Below are 15,717 nucleotides of genomic sequence, written 5' to 3'. Positions count from 1 at the left end.
TTTTTTTTTTTTTTTTTTTTTTTTTTTTTAATACCGTTTTCCTTTTTTCAAGTTAATACTCCCATTAAAAAATATATAAAATATTTATTAAATATAAAATTTTAAAAGTTTTTAGAATATATTTTATCTCGAAAATTTAAAAATAAAATTTGATACCCGGTCGTCATCATCAAGGTAGCAAAATGTAGTACATAGCTATTTTTAATAAATTTCGAGTCGGAATAGTTACAAAGTTGGTTTTGTATCATAATTCATTTGTTTTCGAGTATAGTTGTTCACAAACTTGTCATAGGTCATTATCTGACTCGGTTTTTAGTTTCTATATTTGTTTTAAATAATTAATAACTAAATAAAATTGAGATGCAAAATATAATATTTTATAAATTAAAAATTATTAAAGATATTTTGAAATAATCCTTAAAAAAAAAAAAAAAAAAAACCTTCCAATTGTTTATTTCAAAACTTTCCAACTTTGAAAATAGTGAAAAAAAAAAAGTCTTTTTTTTAATAAATTATGCCTAAAAATTAAAACCCATCCTAATATGGTATTTAATTTTATTTGTGAGGCCTACATTTTTACACATCTGTCCTTTTTATTATATCTTTAAAAACTAAATAAATATTTTTAAAAAAACATAATAAGATATAATTATAGATTATTGTTTTTTTTATTTTAATAATATTACGTTTTAGAAATAATTGGAATTATTGGGGATAAGTTTTATATTTTTCTTTTGCAATGTATAATTTTAATTTTTAAATTATTGTTATATATATATATGTATATATATTAGGACCAATTTATTAAGGATTATTAGACAACTCTTCGTCGACGATCGGGTAAACGTCAACTTATGTAAAATTGATAAATGACGTCTTGACTAACAATTTTAGTATGCTATTCATTAAAAAAAATCTTTGTCAAATTCACGACTCAAAGTTTAACTGTTTCGTGTTAGTCCATTGGAGGTATTTATATTAGATGCACTCTATATTATTTAGAAGCAAACGTTAATCTTATGCATTTTTTTAGAGTTAGACATGTGCTCGATGATAGGAATGTTATAGTCAGCATATCGTACAGTGGTTCGACCTAAGCAACTATTAGCTAAAGAAAGCATACAACTACTGAGTAAATGGGTTGACTCACGGTTGTAATGCTTTAGGACTAAGCTAGATGAATTGTTTGATTTATGATCAGTACATGCATGTTCGATGATAGTTATGAGTTATTGATAATTAATGTTGTATGACATGTGATTAGCACGTGTTATTATGATGATTGGCCACGAGGTTTAGAGACTGATGGTCACGTATTAAGTGATAGTCAATACATTTCTCAATCACGCGAGTATGGTCTTGGACATGCACGACCGTGACATCCTCCCCAACTCAATTCGTTGATGTCCCTGTCAACCGACTCGGACAAGCAAGACTAGGACATCTGTCATGCTTTAGGCAAGTATGATCGTGACAAACAAGACTGGGATATCTGTTATGACAATGTGGGATCAATTTAAATATTCAACATTTTCCAAACTTTTTTCTTAATATAACAAAAAAAAAAACATAAATATTTTGATTTTTCATTAACTAAAACAAAATTCAAAATATTATTATCTATAAATATCAACGATTAAAGAGGTTGCAAGTTTTGAAACGGTCAAGGACCGTCCGCTGTTTGGTTACAGGTACAACAACATCTTCACCTGGAATTAAAAATCCCACTCTTGGATTAACCAACCGAGGAGCACTCCCAGGCTTCCTCATACAAGATCTCAACGACGTCGTTTTACATTTCCCTTCTCCATTCCGTCCCGGAACTTCGACGCTAGAAACATTGCCGCCGCACTTGTAACAGTCGTGCACATGGGAAGAAGAATATCTCACGCTTCTCTTGCCGCCTACGACGGTCCACGGCGACCGTGGTTGCCTCAGCTCAATATCGGACCTCTTCCGACCTCTCCTCCCACCGTCTTCCCCGGCCACTCTCAGCCGTCTCGGAGTCATTCCAGCATTTTTTGTACATGGCCCTAAGGGTATTAGGGAGCGATCAGGCGGGTGGTTGGCCTTCAAGAGGCGGTAGAGCGTACGCTTAGGGACAAGAAAGAACACTTTTCCGGGGACCAAAATGGAATCAGACCTCACAACGATCCATGGAAATTTGAACACATCGGGCCTTGTGATGCAAAATTTGGGGTATTTTCTCAGAATTTCTGCTGCTTGTATCGGTTTAGTGTAAATTTCGATGCGTTTTCCTGGATGAACTAATTTTAGAACATGTTCTTCTGATGATATCGCTGTTCTTCCCATATGGAAATTTTGGTGTAGAAATAGGAATGTAGAATGGTTCGAGTCTTGAAATTTACAGTTATTTATAGTTCTAACAAAGACAAGAACAAGGACGAGAATTCCTATGCCGTGAATCTTTGGTAAATGTGACTCCATTTAATGGGATTTTTAATTGTTCGATGATATTATCTCATTGGAGTATTGGTGCAATATAATATTTTTTTTGTCGTGTATATATATCTAATAATCTCGCCCAAGCCCTTGCAGGTGTAGATACGATTTTGGTAAACGGTCATACACCTCATACTGACCCAATATGGAATGGTAAAGACCTATCTAGGATGAAAGCATGTAAAATGGGTTTGGAACGATCATGCAACCATGGACAACACGTCCTGGACAAGCAAGACCGTGATATCTGTCATGCGGCCATTAACAACACGCCTTAGACATACATGACCATGACATCCTCCCCCACTCAATTGGTTGACGTCCCTGTCAACCGACTCGAACAAGCAAGACTAGGACATTTGTCATGCGGCCATAAGCAACATGCTTTGGACAAGCATGATCGACATCTCTAACACATTGACGCCTTGAGTTAAATTTCGCCATTGTTTTGTGTCGTGGTCGTATTTTTTTCAGTCGCTTCATGACATTTGTCTTTCTCGGTCTTTTATGTGGCATGTGGACACTATTTGCGTGTTGTCAGATGTGGCCCGATTATGCATGTGACCTACTCTCTTCAGCACACATAACTGTGAGTCGAGTTCAACACCAATTCAGTTATTCTCTAACTATCTTTAGAAGTTTAAGGAGAATTCAGAACCATTAATGTAATATTGAACAGTACATAACGGTATACGAAATGATCCTGTTCAATAAATAATTATAAAGGTCTAAAGTATATAGATAAGGTTGGGTGTCTTATCCTAATAACACTGTTGAAACGACTTCTATAGTTCAACTTGGAAAATATATATAAATCGATCGAGAGGTCAAAAGTTTGAATCTTTTACGAAGAAAGTTAATCATTTAACTAAAACAAGTTGCTAACAAAAACCATTGAAACTTACTTCCCTTTGTTGCAAAGATATGACTTTTTTTTAGTATGAAATTAGAAGTAAAGTCCCTTAAATAGGAACTCCAAAAATATCATTGCTGTCTTGGCTTATCCATGAAGCAAAATCTATATTCCTCGATTAGCTACTTAACCAGAGCCGTAGAGTATTGCTATCTGGACAATATCTGCTTGAGGTGGGTTTGAGCTGTTACAAATGGTATCAGAGCCAGACACCGAGCAGTGCGAGCGAGGACGTTGAGCCTCCAAAGGGTGGATTGTGAGATCCCACATTATAAATTCAATAAACCATGAAGAGTAGAACGTACATCCTCGGAACTTTGCTCTTTAGAACACCTGTGTCTATTAACACTTACTATGTCATGATCATTCATTCATACTTACCTTGAAATATAACCGTTTTATTTCTAAGCTTAACGGGTCTAGGTGTGCAACTAGTTAGAACCCTGATAGACCAACTAAGATATCTATGTCTGTTAGCCCTTTCTTCTATTGCTTACACCTCTTTGCTCCTTTCACCATATCTTCGATCTATTCAAACCCGCCTTCCAACGAGCTTTCTCGATGATTTTAGGCTCCACAAAACCCAACATATCGTTCGTTACTGAATATTATCGACACCTAAAACGAAACATATACTACAAAAGTAACCACATGAATATAATTTGCAATGAGCAAAAGGAAAAAAAAGAATATTTTTAGCTTTGCTTTAGGGTTTGGTTTCTGCTTTTGAGTATGTTTTACAACAACTACTCCACCATTATCACTTTGATCATCATGGCTCATCATTTCAATTGCCATAAATTCATTACTTTTTAAAAAATTTATATCACTCATTACTATTTGCTTCTTCCTCACTTTATCTAACTAACAATAAAATCCCATTCTGTTGAGTAAAACAACTTATCTTTCATTCTCTTATTTTTCTTATAAAGCCGATGATAAGAACTCAGTATAGTGGGAAGTTGAGACTTTAGTTGCAGACTCCAAAGTGGCACCAATGGACCTGCAGCTCTTGTGGGTTGGCTTCTTTTTGTGCTGTGGGTTTTGGACTCTTGCTTTCAGCGATCAAGATGGTATGATTCTATTCTTCATTCAAGTTTTTGTTGGAGTAGATGAGTAAATGCTCTTTAAAGTGCTTTCTGCTCGAGAAATGGTTCGATTTGGTTCTTAGAATTGTCCCTTTTTAGAGATACAAGTGATGTCTTGGCTAATTGAGTTGAGCTGATATTGGTTCTTAGAACCGTCCCTTTTTAGAGATATAGTTAATGTCTTGACCAACTGAGTTGAGCTCATATTGGTTCTAAGAACCGTCCCTTTTTAGAGATATGACTGATGTCTTGACTAATTGAGTTGAGCTCATATTAGTTCTTAGAACCGTCCCTTTTTAGAGATATGACTGATGTCTTGACTAACTGAGTTGAGTTCTTATTGGTTCTAAGAACTGTCCATTTATTGATGTCTCGACTAACTGAGTTGAGCTCATATTAGTTCTTAGAACCGCCATTTTTAGAGATGTAGCTAATGTCTTGACTAACTGAGTTGAGCTTATATTGGTTCTTAGAACCGTCCCTTTTTAGAGATATAACTGATGCCTTGACTAACTGAGTTGAGCTCATATTGGTTCTTAGAACTGTCCCTTTTTAAAGATATAACCGATGCCTTGACTAACTGAGTTGAGCTCATATTGGTTCTTAGAACCGTTAGGGGATATAACTGATTTTCAATGTAAATGAAACAGTTTTCCTAAGCTTATCTTGTGGAGGAACTACCACCTTCACTGACTCCTCCAACATTTCATGGATTCCGGACATCGACTACGTCAGCACCGGTAACACGTCAATCATCGACAATGGCGAGGGTGGATCTTTTTCCACCGGTCATGTTCGGTTCTTCCCCGACACCCGAGCGCGAAAATGTTACAAGCTACCATTGAAAAATGGCTCCTCATCAGTTCTTATCAGAGCTCAGTTTGTGTACAAAAACTATGACAAGCTTGGAAAGCCCCCTGCATTTGCTGTTTCTATTGGGACAGCCATAACTACCAATGTGAACCTTACTTCTCATGACCCTTGGACTGAGGAGTTTGTATGGCCAGTTAACAAAGAAACTGTCTCCTTCTGTTTGCATTCCATTCCTGAGGGTGGAAGTCCCTTGATATCTTCGCTCGAACTCCGACCGCTGCCACGGGGAGCGTACGACGATGGCTTGCTTCCTAATCAGGCTCTTAGAAAATCGTATCGAATCAATTGTGGTTACACTAATGGATCTCTCAGGTACGAACAACCTCCTCAAATATTATTTTGGTTCATATACTTTGGTCTAGCGTTTGAGAAATTTGACACGTACGGGATACTCATTGAAATCACATTATGCTACACATTCGTCGAAAACAGGTACCCAATCGATCGATACGATCGAATCTGGGACGCAGACGAGAACTTCAAGCCATTTCATGTGTCATCAGGGTTCAAAGTTGAGGCTAACTTTGATTCTATACAAGTGAAGGAAGCTCCACCAGCTGTAGTAGTTGAAACAGCTAGAGTTTTGGCAAGAAGAGATGAGCTGAGCTACAACCTTCCACTTGAAGAACAAGGAGATTACTTTGTGATTTTGTATTTTGGTGGGATTCTTGCAGTTCATCCTTCATTTGATGTGTTGATGAATGGGAAAGTTATAGAATCAAATTACACTGTTGAAATGGGAGAGATGAGGGCTTTGTATGTCATTCAAGAGCAAATCAAGAGCTTGATTATCACTTTCAAGAGTGTTAAATTCTATCCTCAAGTCAATGCCATTGAGGTATATCAAATTGTTCATGTTCCTTTGGAAGCTTCATCAACCACAGGTGTGATGTTTATGTTTCGTGTTTATCCCGTACTTAGTGGGTTGACTTCACTAATTAGGTTAAGAAAATTAGGGGCATTACAATTGTTATCAAAGCTAGACACCGGGCGGTGTATCAGCAAGAATGCTGGGCTCCAAAGAGGGGTGAATTATGAGATCCCACGTCGATTGGAGAGGGGAGCGAAACATTCCTTATAGGGGTGTGGAATCCTCTCTCTAGCAGACTCGTTTTAAAACTGGCTGACGGCGATATGTAACAGACCAAAGTGGATAATATCTGTTAGCGGTGGGTTTGGGCTGTTACAGTAACGTAACGAACATCTGACCTTAATGAGTCATGTTCGTGTTGGCTTATCCCGTACTTAGTGGGTTGATGTCACTAATTAGGTTAAGAAAATTAGGGGCGTTACAGTTGGTATCAGAGCCAGACACCGGGCAGTGTGCCAACGAGGATGCTGGGCCCCCAAGAGGGGTGGATTGTGAGATCCCACGTTGATTGGAGAGGGGAGCGAAACTTCCTTATAAGGGTGTGGAAACCTCTCTCTAGCAGACTCGTTTTAAAACCGACTGATGGCGATATGTAACAGGCCAAAGTGAACAATATCTGCTAGCGGTGGGTTTGGGCTGTTATAGTAACTTAACGAACATCTGACCTTAATGAGTCAGGTTCATGTTGACTTATCCCATACTTAGTGGGTTGATGTCACTAATTAGGGGCGTTACCGTTGGTATCAGAGCTAGACACCAGGTGGTGTGCCAGCAAAGACGTTGGGCCCCCAAGAGGGATGGATTGTGAGATCCCACATCGGTTGGAGAGGGGAACGAAACATTCCTTATAAAGGCGTGGAAACCTCTCTCTAGCATACTTGTTTTAAAACCGACTGACGACGATATGTAACGGACCAAAGCGGACAATATCTGCTAGCGGTGGGCTTGGGCTACTACAGTAACTTAGCGAACATCTGACCTTAATGAGTCATGTTCATGTTGGCATATCCCATACTTACTCTAGTGAGTCAAGTTTAACGAACTTTGAACGTAAATTAGTCACAAAATTGACCATCTACGAGTTGAATAACATTAAAAGTTTCAAGAATTCGGATCGAAATTCGACGTAAACTTTGGAAAACTTCTTGCAGTTTCAGCCCTTCAGGTGATTCATCAATCTATTGGTTTGAATTTGGGATGGGAGGATGATCCATGCTCTCCAAGAACATGGGATCATGTTGGATGTGAAGGAAACCTTGTCACATCTCTGTATGTACTAAAATTTATCAATATTAATCTCTTTTGTTCTGTTTTTCCATCCCAACGCATTCAAATGATTCCTTTGTTCTTACTTTTTTACTCACTCTCAGGGAGCTTTCCGATATCAACTTCAGGTCGATCAGCCCGACGTTTGGCGACATTCTTGATCTCAAAATACTGTAAACTCTTCTAAACATTTTTCTGTATTGCATTCTATCTCGTCGTATCAAATTTGTTACGTGATATCGAAGAATATCACTGCTAATACCTGTCGGTTTGGGGCAGTTCTTCGTCCGAGCTCATAAATCCATTTTACTACTGTGATTTCTCTTCAGGGATTTGCACAACACTTCACTTACCGGGCAGATAGAAAATTTGGGCAGCCTGACCCATCTTGAAAATTTGTACTCCTTTCTCAACTGTCTTGGCTTAGTATGAATTTTTTGGACATCATATATATTTAAAAACATAACTGAATTAACTAACTTCCCCTTGAAGGAACTTGAGTTTCAACAAGCTAACGTCATTTGGGACAGATTTCGAGAACCTAAGCAACCTCAAAATTCTGTAAGTACAAAGAAAAAAACCAGACAGCATGTTTCCAACAGTCGTTGGTTTTAACCTTGAAAATTGAGCTTCTTTGTCAGTTAAAGTCAGTTGTGGTGGTTTTTATTGTTAGGAATTGAAGTTGACATTCTTAAACTAAGGGCTTATATATATATATATATGTATATATATAGGGACTTGCAGAACAATAGTCTGCAGGGAATTGTTCCAGACAGCTTGGGAGAACTTGAAGATCTTCACTTATTGTAAGTGAGCTCATACCGTCATCTTTTTTGGTCGAACGTGTTTTGAAATGACTTGTGAAAGTAATGTTTTCTAGTACCGTCATCTTTTCCAGTTGAACATGTTCAAAATGGCTTTGAAAGTAATGTTGTAACACCTCAAGCTCACCGCTACCATATACTGTCCTCTTTGGGTTTTCTCTTCCGGACTTCCCCATAAGGTTTTAGAACGCGTCCACTAAGGAGAGATTTCCACACCGTTATAAGGAATGCTGAGGGGGCCCAGTGTCCTTGTTGGCACACCGCTCAGTGTCTGGCTCTGATACCATTTGTAACAGGCCAAAGTGGACGACATCTACTAGCGGCGGGCTTGAGTTGTTCAAATGATTTCTCATACTATCATATTTTTCGGTTGCATGTGTTCATAGACTTTTGAAAGAAGTATATTTTATATAAAAACTTCATTTTTTTACATTACTACTCAAAGAAAATGTTCATTTAGTGAAGATTTCAGTCACTTTCAACCTCAGAAATTTGGAGAACAATAGGCTAGAAGGCACCCTTCCATTGGCTTTGAACAAAGGAACTCTGGAAATTAGGTATGGAATTTCTTTATTTTAGCTTCTGATTTTTAGAAACATTTTCAAAATTTTTAAAACACAGAATTCGAACATGACTGTTCAAACGTTTTTACGAAAAACGATGATGTTTGATGTCGATTACTCGTTGTTGCAGAACATCAGGAAACCCTTGCCTGTCTTTCTCCACAATGACATGCAATGATGTTTCATTAAACCCTACCATTGAAACGCCACAAGTCACAGTGGTTCCCGACAGAAAGAAGGATATGAGCAGCCACAATAGCAACAATCATATGCCAATCACTATCATTGCTTGTGCAGTTGCAGCAGTTTTGCTAGTCCTCATCACACTCTCTCTTTCATTTCTACTCTACATGAGGAAGCATTCTCAATACACAGCTCAACCCACATACTCAACGAGTAAGACAAACCTTCAAGCTTGATCGATCGTTCGGTATCGTATTCGTTTCTTGTTTTTAGTTTCTCGTTGTATCGAATAAGTTTTTATCGTTAACTTCGCAAGTATAATGCTCATGCCACTTGTTTATTCCAAAAGTTCCTAAAAAAATGAGAAACGAAATGTGAGATCCCACATCGGTTGGGGAGAAGAACGAAACATCCTTTATAAGGGTGTGGAAACCTCTCCCTAGCAGACGCATTTTAAAAATCTTTAAGCCCGAAAGAGAAAGTCCAAAGAGGACAATATCTGCTAGCAGTCGGCTTGGGCCGTTACAAATGATATTAGAGCCAGAAATCGGGCGATTTGCCAGCGTGGAGGCGGTTCCCCGAAGGGGATAGACACGAGGCGGTAGGCCAGCAAGGACGCTGGGTCCCGAAGAGGAGTAGATTTGGTGGGGTCCCACATCGATTGGAGAAAAAAACGAGTGTCAGCAAGGACGCTGGGCCTTGAAGGGGGTGGATTGTGAAATCTCACGTCAGTTGTGGAGGAGAACGAAACACCCTTTATAGGGGTGTGGAAGTCTCTCCCTAGCAGACGCGTTTTAAAAACCTGAGGGTAAGCTCGAAAAGGAAAGCCTAAAGAGGACAATATCTGCTAAGCCGTTACACGAGAAAGGAGAAACGGTTCTTAGTAACGTTACCGAACGATCTTTTTTCGGACTTGAATCGGATTACTTGTTTTCGGTGGCGTAAATTCTAAGGAGATTTCAAAAACTTGTGGCATGTGTAGAGGCAGCAATGGAGCTAAGGAATTGGAACGCTGCAAAAGTATTCTCATACAAGGAGATAAAGGCAGCTACAAACAACTTCAAGGAAGTGATTGGCAGAGGAAGCTTTGGATCTGTTTATCTTGGAAAGCTTCCTGAGGGAAAACTTGTGGCTGTCAAAGTAAGGTTTGACAAAAGCCAACTTGGGGCTGATTCCTTTATCAATGAGGTACTTCTATTTATCTCGACACCATCGACTTGTCTGTTTGAATTCTCGAGTTTAGTTATACTTAAACATGATATGGACGTTTAAGCTCGGACCCATATTATTCCTTCGGGTCGAGGGATGAACCTTCAACAATGTTATTTTCTCCTCGACACATCTAAATACATGACGTATTAGACGGAGAAGATCAAATCTAACCTTGGCTTGTCATTTTTTTAAAACTTTTTGTTTAATAGGTTCATCTCCTGTCTCAAATTCGTCATCAAAATCTCGTTTGTTTGGAAGGATTTTGTAACGAATCGAAACGACAAATACTTGTTTACGAGTATTTACCGGGTGGATCCTTGGCTGATCACATCTATGGTAACTATCTATGTAGCAATTACAATGTTGATAATCAATTCTACATAGAATGGCTAATTATTTATTGTTATGTATCCTTTTTTCAGGCAAGAACAAAAAAAGTGTCTCACTCAGCTGGATTAGAAGACTCAAAGTAGCTGTTGATGCAGCAAAAGGTTCGATTTTCGTGTTACACGGGAACGTTTAATCTTTTAGTAGTTGATATATGTCTCGACCAGTTATATTTGACGTTTTATTCAAATGTTATGAGGTTTGACGAGTTCATCTTGAAAACCGTGAACTCGGGTAGGTTTTGAATTGTTGGATTTTGGCGACTTGTTTCATCGTACAATCACGAATAATTTTTCGGGTTAGATTTTTGTTATTTTTCTCGACAATATTCGATTAATTAGTGATTTTGTATTTGGTTTTATATTAGGGTTGGACTATTTACACAATGGAAGTGAACCAAGGATAATCCACCGTGATGTTAAGTGTAGTAACATTCTTTTGGATATGGAAATGAATGCAAAAGTTTGTGACTTTGGGCTGTCCAAGCAACTACCACAGCCTGATGCTACTCATGTCACCACTGTTGTCAAGGGCACCGCTGGTTATTTGGATCCCGAGTAAGCTACTTTTTCCATGCATGTTCGGGAGTAATTTTGATCCATTCTAACGTGAAAATGACAAATGCAGGTATTACTCAACTCAACAGTTAACCGAAAAGAGTGATGTTTATAGTTTTGGAGTTGTTTTATTAGAGCTCATTTGTGGACGAGAGCCTCTAAGTCACACTGGAAATCCGGATTCTTTCAATTTAGTGTTATGGGTAAATCATATTTACAAATACTTTATTTTCTCTCTACCTTACTCTCGACCTAGAGTTGAAGGTTCGAATCCTCCACCTTCGAAGTTAACATCAACAGAGGGTGGAAGGCTCGAACCTTTGTCCTCTGATCGAGAACACACGCTCTATACCTTGATTTAGAAAATATCTGTTTTTTTCTTTCTAAAACATCATGAACAAGAAATATGTCGATTGAGCTATGCTCGTGCTCGTTGTGATGCAGGCGAAACCGTACTTGCAAGCGGGTGCGTTTGAGATAGTCGATGAGAGGTTGAGGGGAAGGTTTGATGTCGAAAGCATGAAAAAGGCAGCTCTTATTGCTATAAGGTGTGTAGAGAGAGATGCTTCACTAAGGCCTAATATTGGACAAGTCTTGGATGACCTTACACAAGCTTATGATGCTCAAATTGCTTATCTTTCTACTTTTGGCCTTTGACACACAATATTATTATTTTTAAACAATTATATTTATTTATATTTTTAATATGAATTTGTACAATATTTTATTTTTCTTACACATATGAAACCAAATACTGAGAGAGAGAAATGTATATATATTTTATTTAATATTAGATATTAAAATATATTATTTTAAAGTTTTTTTTTCATATTTTTAAATTCGAATGTGAAATTTTTAGATGTGATGAGTACTATGAATGATTTCGAAACACGAACTAAATAGATCTAACCTATTACTCCAACTAAATTAAGAAGTACTAGTTACTCGTCCCTAGAGGTGATTGCTGGTTTGAATCTTTTGATTTTGGCTCCTACCGAGTGTTAGATGAAAGTCTCACATCGACTAATTTAGAGAATAATTATGGATTTATAATCAAGGAATACTATCTCCATTGATATGTAGCATTTTGGGGAAGCTCATCGCAAAGCCACGAGAAATTATACTCAAAGTGGACAATATCATACAATTGTGGAAAGTCGTGTTCGTCTAACATGGTATCAGAGTCATGCTTTAAACTTAACCATGTCAAAGCTGAAAACATGGTAAAAAATGACTAAGACTCCAAAAGAAAAAGGGGTCGAGCCTTGATTAAGGGGAAACGACGTACTAGTGTCGTCCCATATTGACTAAAAATGACTAAGACTCCAAAAGAAAAAGGGGTCGAGCCTTGATTAAGGGGAAACGACGTACTAGTGTCGTCCCATATTGACTAATTTAGGGAATGATCATGTGTTTAGACCTTTTGGGAAAACCCAAAGCATACCATTGTGGTAAGCCGTGTTTGTTTAACACGGTATCAGAGCCATGCCCTAAACTTAGCCGAATTTAATAATAATGCACAATTAAAACTCGTCTCATTTATTTAAAATAATAACTTTTGAAATTAAAAATTATAGTGTAAGAACAAAAATAAAAGCGTAGGGGCATTTTGAATAATTTAATAAATTTATTTGGTATAAAGTCAAATAGAATTAAAAAGTCACGCGCGAGCATCTCACTTATAAATACATTATTAATATGCATATATTTAATGCAGTTCTCATGAGCTCAAGCTTTTTGTTACGTTTTTAACAGCTTATGTTCAATAATGTCGATGATCCTCAAATCTTCCACTAAAAGACATTGCTTCCATCTTCGTCTTCTTCCTCTGCCCATTGAAATGGACGCCTGATTTCATCTTCGTCTTCGTAAACTTGTCCTTCTTCCTCCTTTTTCTCTCTGTAATTCAGGTTTTTCTTCCTCCCTTTCCAAATCTTACTCTGTTTCTGTAATTGGACCCTTTTTTTGTGCTGGATTCAATTTGTGGACGGTGTTTTTCATAGTTTTGTTTACTGTTTCTTGATTTCTTAGTCGCCAAGTTTAAGGGAACTGATTGAAATCCATGGCGTTTCATGAGATTCATTCGTGGACCTTGTCTGGTTTAGTCAGAGCTTTTATTGACCTAGCTCTTGTTTATGTTCTTTTGTGCGTATCGGCTACTGTGTTTATCCCATCAAAGGTTTTGAAAGTAGTTGGGTTGTGCTTGCCTTGTCCTTGTACTGGATTTTATGGGAATCGGAACTTTAATTTGTGTTTGCATAGACTGCTTGTTAGTTGGCCGAAGAGGAAGATTTGTCTGGTGCTCGAATTGGTGAAGGGTAGGTTTCCTTTTGATTTGATTTTGATCGATGATCAAATGGATAACACGAATTGGAGTTCGTTAATGGAGAATCATCATACGGATGGAATTCCTAAGGCTTGCTGTAGTACATTATCTGGCCCAGGATTTCAGAATTCGATTCATAATGATAGCGAACACGACGGTAAAGGTAAGAGGATTATGTATCGGAGGCCGAGGACTAAAATCCGACGACAGAGAACTGCGGTTGAGGATGTGAAATTGTCCAAGGGAATCTGTGAGGGGGATGAAACTAGAAAGGAAAGGGAATATGTGGCATTGGTTGAGAGACAAGAATTTGTTCCAGGTGATCATATATCAATTTTACCATTTTTTTATATGTTCTGATATATTGTTCTCTTGCTTCAATTGATATTGCATCCTCTCTGACATGATGTGTTTGTTAGTTTTTCTGGCTATGAGTATCTTTGAAGATTTTATGTTAGAACTATCAAAGATTTTAACAGCACAAAGTAAGAGTGAAAAAACATTATATGATTCCTTCTTTTGTCCTCAATTGTTCTTTCTACGATGCAAGTTCATTGATAATTTATTGTAACAGCCCAAGTCCACCGTTATAAGATATTGTCTTCTTTGGGCTTTCCCTTCTAAGCTTCTCCTCAAGGTTTTAAAATGCGTTTGTTTGGGAGAGGTTTTCACACCCTTATAAGGAGTGTTTCGTTCCCTCCTCCAACCGATGTGGGATCTCACAATCCACCCCCTTGGGGGTCCAGCTTCCTCGCCCGATGTCTAGTGTTGATACCATTTGTAACAGCCTAGCCTATATTGTCCTCTTTGGGCATTCCCTTCCAGGCTTTTCTTCAAGGTTTTAAAACTCATCTGTTAGGGAGAGGGTTCCACACCCTTATAAGAAATGTTTCGTTCCTCTCTCCAACTAATTTGGGATCTCACATTTATATAGGTAGCTGAGCTAACAAACAAGAACAACCGGCCTACCACAGTGACAATATTAACTTATATGCACAAAAGGCAGCTTTCCAACTAGAAAGTAACCAACTTGCATCCTATGAAAACGTGAATTTGGTTGAAAGCTGTATTTACTTCAACATGAATCCTCATCTCCTTTGTTTTTTGGCTTACGTAGAGGAGAAGGAGGGGTTTTATATCAATTTTTTGCTGTATAATGATGTTTCTGTGACCTTGCTATTTCAGATGATAGTAATGAATCAAATCACGTGGAATTGAGTGAAAGAAACTGGCAAGGCTTTGAATCAAGTGGTTCAGTTGGCGAAAATGATTATATGAATAAAGGCTCTTCCACTATAGGACAAGGTACCAGTAACACTCAAGAGAGAGACATCGACAGAAATGAAGTAAGCTGTATTAGATTGCTGGACCAAGCACACGAAGAAACTGCTCGAGCATCTCTGTTTCTGGAACTAGAGAAGGAGAGAGCTGCTGCTGCTACTGCTGTAGATGAAGCAATAGCCATGATCACACGTTTGCAAAATGAGAAGGCGTCGGCTGAAATGGAAGCAAGACAATATCAGAGAGCATTAGAAGAAAAAATTGCTTATGATGAAGAAGAGATGAATATCCTCCGAGAGATCCTTGTCAAGAGGGAAATAGATTATCATGTTCTGGAGAAGAAAATCAAAGCTTATAGACTGATGGATCTTTCAGAGAAGGAACAGTTAAAAAGAAAGTGGGATTTCATATTGGATGAACGTAAAGAACAGTCTGCTACTACCCATTCAAATGCTAAAGACAATGAACTGAGGGATTGTGATTTGAAGAAAAGCTTTGTTTTCTGTGGGGTACGGCCAGAAAGTATGGAGCACATCGAACACGCAGTTAATGATCTAGGAAGTTCCATTCTTGATATGGAAATAAGTGTTCAAGATATTCATATGATTGACTAAAAACTCCACATGGAAGACATAAAAGAACAGAGAAAAGTTGATAATTGCTTCAGCTGGCATCAAGTGGTCCTACAATTATGCTACCACCCTTGGAACATTTAATGCCTAAAGCATGGACTTGATCATCTAAATCAACCATAGAACTAGAATTCAGCAAATATCGCAAGGTCGTTGTAGTGTTGTCGGGTTGGAACTTCTCCATCTGTTAAAATATCGAACTCCCAAGATATTTGACGGCTAGGAGATTCTTTCTGACAGGTTGTATTGGCCACTTTCTCCTTTAAGGTATGAATTAT

At 37.9% G+C, this 15,717-nt stretch overlaps 2 protein-coding genes across 3 annotated transcripts; both read left to right on the top strand.

Moving 5' to 3' along the window:
• The first annotated feature begins 2,089 nt into the window (after positions 1 to 2,089).
• Positions 2,090 to 11,892, top strand: LOC111497997 (probable LRR receptor-like serine/threonine-protein kinase At5g48740). Its single transcript, XM_023149040.1, has 17 exons — positions 2,090 to 2,199; positions 4,309 to 4,449; positions 5,115 to 5,649; positions 5,770 to 6,221; positions 7,360 to 7,477; positions 7,579 to 7,647; positions 7,804 to 7,872; positions 7,967 to 8,035; positions 8,209 to 8,280; positions 8,787 to 8,855; positions 8,992 to 9,257; positions 10,027 to 10,232; positions 10,466 to 10,592; positions 10,679 to 10,747; positions 11,011 to 11,200; positions 11,271 to 11,403; positions 11,645 to 11,892. The coding sequence occupies exons 2-17, from the start codon at positions 4,374 to 4,376 to the stop codon at positions 11,855 to 11,857; spliced, it is 2,733 nt and encodes a 910-aa protein (XP_023004808.1). The 5' UTR covers positions 2,090 to 2,199; positions 4,309 to 4,373; the 3' UTR covers positions 11,858 to 11,892.
• Positions 11,893 to 12,916: 1,024 nt separating this feature from the next.
• On the top strand, positions 12,917 to 15,445 carry LOC111497962 (probable myosin-binding protein 6). Of its 2 annotated transcripts, XM_023148987.1 has the most exons (3): positions 12,917 to 13,110; positions 13,463 to 13,845; positions 14,712 to 15,445. In XM_023148987.1, exons 2-3 carry the CDS (start codon positions 13,557 to 13,559, stop codon positions 15,419 to 15,421), a joined length of 999 nt encoding a protein of 332 aa, XP_023004755.1. In that variant the 5' UTR covers positions 12,917 to 13,110; positions 13,463 to 13,556; the 3' UTR covers positions 15,422 to 15,445. The 2 variants fall into 2 exon arrangements, with proteins under 2 accessions (XP_023004755.1, XP_023004754.1); XM_023148986.1 differs by having other exon boundaries at positions 12,917 to 13,845.
• Positions 15,446 to 15,717: the final 272 nt, after the last annotated feature.

The sequence above is a fragment of the Cucurbita maxima genome, unplaced genomic scaffold (genome assembly GCF_002738345.1).
Source record: "Cucurbita maxima cultivar Rimu unplaced genomic scaffold, Cmax_1.0 Cma_Scf00024, whole genome shotgun sequence".
NCBI classification, from domain to species: domain Eukaryota; kingdom Viridiplantae; phylum Streptophyta; class Magnoliopsida; order Cucurbitales; family Cucurbitaceae; genus Cucurbita; species Cucurbita maxima.
This window is presented reverse-complemented; position numbering and strand designations above follow the sequence as displayed.